At 48.1% G+C, this 6,679-nt stretch overlaps 1 gene segment (V, D, J or C); it reads right to left on the bottom strand.

Annotated features, from left to right (window-relative positions):
- Positions 1-552: 552 nt before the first annotated feature.
- LOC132389881 (immunoglobulin lambda variable 1-47-like) lies at positions 553-2,732 on the bottom strand. The segment is given in 2 exon segments: positions 553-902; positions 2,708-2,732. Coding segments are annotated over 2 exon segments (375 nt in total).
- Positions 2,733-6,679: the final 3,947 nt, after the last annotated feature.

Below are 6,679 nucleotides of genomic sequence, written 5' to 3' on the forward strand. Positions count from 1 at the left end.
TCTACATGGATACCAAAGAAAACCTGATTGAATCAAATTCACAAGTTTGACCAAGACGCATTGGACTGTTCTTGTGGGATAAAATAATTTTAACATGGAACTATGGACGGCGAAATCCAGAGTGGTAATTTTAATTATAAATGCGATCTCAAGCAAAAGTAAAAGAAAAAAACGGTGAGCAATAACAATTCCAATAATTACAGGACATTATAAAAGCAAGAACATCCGTTCTGAAAAAAAAAAGCCGGTAACGAAATCGTGGTCACAGGGAAGAAGCAACTGAGCGTCTGTGCAATGAAAGTCCGCTATTCCTTTCCACCTCATATTCAGGTAAATCGTTGTCCGTCCGGGGCTTGTGGGAGAGTGCTGGGTGTGCGTGACGTCACAATGCCGGCGTAAGAGCTGGCATCTTGCCAGAAGATTGGCCATCTGCTCTCTCACCGTTGTTACAAATCCCCTTCAGCTTCCAGTCTACACCGCGTTTCCTCTGTCAAAACAAAAGATAGACAAGACGCCACCACACGGCCAAGTGTGTTTGCTCAGTCACGCCTTTTACAGGCCGTCTGGGGTTTTTGTCGAGCTCTTCCCTCTCGGCGCGTCACTGTGTAGACTCCAGGCGCAGAAATAGTCGGCCGAGTGATTCACCCGCAAGCTGTTGGTCACCAGTTCGTTCTCGTTCGTTTTCAGCGCCTGCAGAGTAAATCCATCGACCTCCCCGTCTGGATTTCTGAAGTCAGCACCGTAGCTGTAGATCATGAACTGCGGTCCCTGCCCCGGGTACTGGCGGTACCAGTGCACGTAATAATCGCCGCTGCCCTCCACGTTGCAGGACAGCACCATCGGGTTCCCTGGAGATCCGGAAAAAGCCGGTGGAGACTGCCGGATAGTTTGCGAGTTCGCGGCTGGAGAAGAGAGGAGCAGAGTATGACGTCAGTAGGGATGTACTCTCGGATCATGGAGAAAGGGAGCAAAGAGGGTGAAGGAGAAGTGCAGGAAGCAGAGGCGTAAGGGGAAAAGAGAACGAGATGGGGAAGGTGTAGAGACAGTGAGAGAATAGAATAAAAAAATATAATTGGATGGACAGAGGTGAATAGCAAAATGGCGGAATGATGGAAAAAGCGAGAAAGAAGCGTCAGAGAGTGTTAGTAAAGCATAAAGTGCAAGTATATACGGAACCCAGAAAGGGTAGTGCGGAACTACTCGCAAATTGAAGCTGTCGTTTACCGTGAAGCCAGATCAGCAGCTCGAATAACACGAACATCTTTCAACTTAGACAGTTTCCTCCAAGCGGAAGGGCGTTCGGGACGAAGAACCTTTTGAATGCCTTGTCAGAGTGAACGGACGAAGATCCGCCCCTCAACCATACGTCACTGAGTTGCGACACTGGTAGCTTTGAGTTTGAATGGTGTGTGGATCAAGCCATTTACAGTTTCGGAGGTCAATCGGGAGGGCGGGCCCCATTCCAAGTTCAGCAGGAAAACGCAAGCTGTCCCTTCAGTCCTGGATACGTCTTTCTAACTTCAATGTCACAAATTCAGTCATCGTACCGTTTTGGGAGGCGCAGAGGGGAATATAAACAGAGAGGTACGGATTATGTTCAGCAGAAAGACAGATTAATTTTGTATATGATGGTCCAGAGTGCTTTTTCCGTGTTATTCATGAATTGCAAATAGCGGAGCTGCAGAATATGCATTACAGACGCTGACCTCTCAGCCCAAAAGTTTATTGTTTGAGAGGTGTAGATGGTAGCGTCGTATTCTGGTGCATTACAGAAACAGACGCTTCGGTCCAACTGGCAACCTCCTATAAGTAACTTCATAACTCCCGTCATGCAAGCTGTTATCATGCCAGCAATTCGGCAGGGATGACGATTGCAGTGGACATTGAAAGCGTATAGCACGGGATTCTCCAGCAGGCAGCAATCTCAGCGCGGCAGAAGTGGTTACGTGGCAACGAACCACTTGTCTGCGAGTCAGATTTCGAGAATGTCATTAACAGGGCAAGCAAGCTGTTTACTCTGCGACCCCGCAGCTGGGACTTGGCAAAACCAAAGTCTTGTGTAGAGTGCCACCCTGCGGCCTCAATAGGAATAACCCTGACACAGCAACTTGTGGAACGGAGGCAGTCACGACTACTACGGGATTATTCGGCCGAATGTGATGGTGCTGCGACAGAATCGACTAGTAACCCCAACCCTATTTCTCTGAATGCCTGCAGTTAAGTAACTATCAAGGTTGTCTCTGGAGCCAGATACGTACTTTGCTAATAAATTTATTTTGACAGGGACTTTGACTTTATTGAGGCCTGTAAAACCTCCCGGAGCATAGACAAGATGCATCATCATTATTTCCCATGGGTAGCAGGGATTAAACCCAAATTATATAATTACATACAGAGGGTAATCTGTTTATGTTCAAATAAAGTTAGCTACACGGAATGAGTTGCTGGTAAAAGCAGTCGAGGAGGGGACACCTACAACATTCGGGCAGGTACAGAGGTGGTAAGGCTTCATGGATGTTTTGAGTAAACGGAGGCAAATAGAATTAAATTACACAGGGCCCCGTAGTACCAGAACTAATAGCCAACAGAGGGCGCTCTACGACAAAAAGCGTCGGCATTGACTTCTGGTTGGGAAGCTGCCGTTCAGCCACCCAGTCACCGCATCACACACGACCGGGTATCCTGAACCAACAAATTCATGTCTCACGTGCGCTGACTGTACTTGCCTCCATCTCGCCCTGATATATCACATGAAGCAGAAACATCAAAGGTCCAGGTGCAGTCTGTGCAATTATATTCAAGACATCATCTCAGGAGACCGATCGAAAGATGGATACAGGTAGGCACATCGATCGCAAACCACAGGCAGGTAAGAGACAGATGAATAACTCTCTAGAACTTTGAGCTTATCCGTCACCGTTTTAAGTGAAGTCCAAAGCATAAAACCTCCATCATGATAAGGTCCTTTGGAATGCTTTTCCATGTTTCCAGGCAACGTCTTTCAATGGTGGAGGGGCTGGTGTGCCGTTGTCTGCAATTATATGAAAGATGCCATCAAAAGAGACGGACAGAAAGACGGATAAAGGTAGAAAATAGGTAGATTTTACAGGCAGACAACAGAAGGTTAAGCGACAGATAAATAGCTCTCTAGTTTTAATAGATCGATGAAGGCGACACGGAAGATTACACCCGATACGCAATCTCTCCATGGGCTGTGAGAAGTATCGTTCCGTATCCTGTTTCCGATCATCGCCTTTCAGCGGAGGGAGGGCCCGTGAGCCAATCGCAGACAATGTGGTGGGGGGGCTGGAAGTTCACCCTCAGCCTTTGGCAACCGTCTTTCCCCGATTTACCTTCAAGACAGGTTTGACTCGTTGTCTCTTCATCTCGAGTGAATGATGTTCCTGGTACTATCACTGGCGGCCTTTTTCCATCGTAAGAGAACTTAACAGCTTTTTTTATTGATTCATCTTCCCCCTTGCTCTCCTTTTGTCTTTCTCGCATATTCACAGCAACGTTTCGTTTATTTTTCTTTCCTTCTCCTTGGTTCCCAAGTCTTTTAATCTTCTCGCTCTCCCCCGCTGTCGCATTCGGTCTATCTCTCTCCCTCTCTCTCTTTTTGTCTCTTTCTATCTGTCTCCTTCTCTTCCCTCCCTCCCTTCTATTTCTGTCTCTCTGTCTGTCTGTCTCTTTCCACCTCTCTCTATCTCTCTCTCCCCCTCCTCTCTGTCAAACTCGCTTTCCGTCATGCCGTCTCCCTTTTACTCAATCTCATCTCTGCGTCAGATATTCTTTATTGAATAACTTCTTCCCGCTTTCTATTACCAGATGCGATTTCAGCGATTATCCGCCAGACCCCCGCCGTTGTTTCTCAGCCTCTCGGCGAGGCGGTGACGCTCCAATGCATCATTGAGGACGGCAGAACTTATCAACTATACTGCTACAGGTTAAACCCGGGGCGTGAGCCGCAGAACCTATTCTACTCCATGGCTGCTCCAAGCGTGAGGTGGAGGGGTTCACCGCCAGCCAGCCGAGTTACGCCGCCTTCACCCTGAGCGCCTCTCGCCTGCAGCTGAACCACATGGCCACATATTTCTGCGCTCGCAGTCTGCACAGCGACTGACAACGACGGAGGCCTCGAGCAAAAACCCCAACAGGGCAGGTGGCGACGACATTAATTCACATTGAAAGCGAATAATTCACAGTCTGAAAGGGAAATTCAGACAGCGGTACGGCGAAATCGGAAAGCAGCAAGATGCCGAGAGAAATGATTAGTCCCGTATTCTTAGATAAGTCGGATACACTTACGGTCGCAAGCCCCGTTGCTTTCTCACGGGCTGTTCTGAATCCCTCCCCCAATTACATACAGGTTGCTGGTTGACCTCATGGGTTGGCCTTCTTTATCTCCTTTCTGATCCTGAGGATGAACCGAGATTGCTGCAGAGGGCGCTGTTGAGCCGCGAATGCAGAATCCTCGGTAGGAACAGCAGCTGCGTTTTGAAAGCCTCTCGCTTAAGTTGGCGTCCTGGATCAGTTTTTAACGTCGGGTTGGTGGATTCCATTCTCAGGACTTCATGCGAGGTCGGCATTTCGTCATAGTTTACCGTATAACGGTTACCTTTTCAATGAGAATAACGTGATATTCAACATTCAGCACCCCTCTCCTTCCCCTGGTCTCTGGCTCAGTCACACCTCCCATGTCTGTGATAGTGAAGTGCAATATAATAAAGGAAAAAAAGGAACTGATAATGGCCAAAAGAAAGGACTGTGTAAATACAACAAATAACTAAATGGATAGATAAATAGATACTAATAGATAGATAGATAGATGGATAGATAGATAGATAGATAGATAGATAGATAGATAGATAGATAGATAGACAGACAGATACAACGATAGGTAGATACATTCTAGATAAATGAATAAATAATACTGAGATCGGGTTCAGTGTTGCGATCAGTGAACTCACCGATACGGGAGTCCTATGGCGAAAAGGAAATGATCGTTCCTGGACCTGCTGGTGCAGGATGGAAGTTTCCCGTATCTCCATCCCAACTGTAGCGAACATAACCTGGGGTGGATGGCATAATCCATGACGATTGATGCTGCTTGCTGTTGAAAAAATGGAGAAAGAAGAACTAAGTGTTCGCGTGCATGGAAAAGTTTCTACGTCCTTCAATTGTGGACGTGGGTTTCCTCCGGGTGTTCCGGTTTCCACTCAAAGATCAAAGTAGCCGTTAGTAGTTTAATTGTCCTGTGTGTAGGGAAGTGTTAAAATAGACTGGTTGCAGGGCGTCTCAACTCGGTTTGGTCGGAAGAAGCTATTCTGTGCTTTTTGTCCAGATTAATACCTCGGAGCACGACGCTCTCGAGCTCCCCGCACTGGCCCGGAGAGCTCATTACAGGCTGTAACTGGCTTGTGTTGCCGCCGTCTCGTTTATCCAGCTGGCGTTGTATTACCTCGATAGCCCCTAAATGCCCAGAGTTGCGTATGTAATAGGAGTTCTCTCTGTCATCATACAGGTTGTCTATGCGTGCTGTGGTATTTTTATCGGACATTAAGCCGCATCTCTGCTGCCCCGTTACATGGACCGTGGACGTTAACTTTACTTTCATAGGCATTTCAAGGTGAATTTTGATGTGTTTAATTTGAATTGTCATTAAAACTTATATCGATACCCATTATTAGAGCCAAACGCGACAGTATATCTCCGGGTCGAGGATGACAGCCACAGTACCATCAATCACACAAAATACAAGGTGAAATACGGTCACCTGAAATATATATACTAACAGTAACGTGTTCATGGATGTTGCAGGAACCTGCCGTCCGACCCAATACAACGTTTTGTCCGCCGGGTGGACGCTGGGGGGCAGCACCGACTGCAACCTGGACGCCGCACCACACTGACTACGGTGGAGCTTACGGAATCCGACGCTCCTCTGCTGGTCGGGAGTCAACGGGCGTCACCGTGGCTTCAGGCCGAGTCTATTGTCCTACCGAGGCCACGTGGCTTCCACGCTGTTCGCTCCTACGGTCTGCTGATAAATCAAAGAATCCAATTTTGCTGCCTTCCACGTTAACATTGTCCCACAGGACACCAGAAAGCGATTGCGGTGATCAGTCACTGTTAGAGTGCACATCTCCCTCGGGCCCCGATACCTCCGGTGCCTCTCTGACACAGGCCTCACCACGTCCTGCTCCTTCTTTTCCTCTGTCAAGAGCTACACGCTCATGGGGTGGACCTGATTTTCCTGAAATATTAATGTCCCGCAGACTTCCGTACCGAAAACTAAAAAAAAAGTTTTAAAAGGGCAATATGGAGGCCTTCTGCCGCCCCTCTACTTCAAGCTTCGACATTCGTGCAGATCTTCTGACCTCTGCTCTTGAAATGTGTGGTTACTTGAATGACCACAAGGGGAGCTGACACAGGAAGGCAACGACCACCATCAAAGAACCGTCCGTCCCCCCCACCAGCACCATCCGGTCTGTGCCTTCTCCCCGCACCTCCCACCGGGCAGGAGGAAGAGAAGCTGAAGTCCCTACACCACATCGTTCAGGGGCAGCGACTTCCCTTCAACCATCCGGTTCCTGAACCGACCGGCCCAGCCTGGATCGATCCCTCCGTACAGCGAAACTGTGACCACTTGGCAAAAAGGTGGACTTTGTTTCCGATG

This window comes from Hypanus sabinus, unplaced genomic scaffold, assembly GCF_030144855.1.
Source record: "Hypanus sabinus isolate sHypSab1 unplaced genomic scaffold, sHypSab1.hap1 scaffold_692, whole genome shotgun sequence".
NCBI lineage: Eukaryota > Metazoa > Chordata > Chondrichthyes > Myliobatiformes > Dasyatidae > Hypanus > Hypanus sabinus.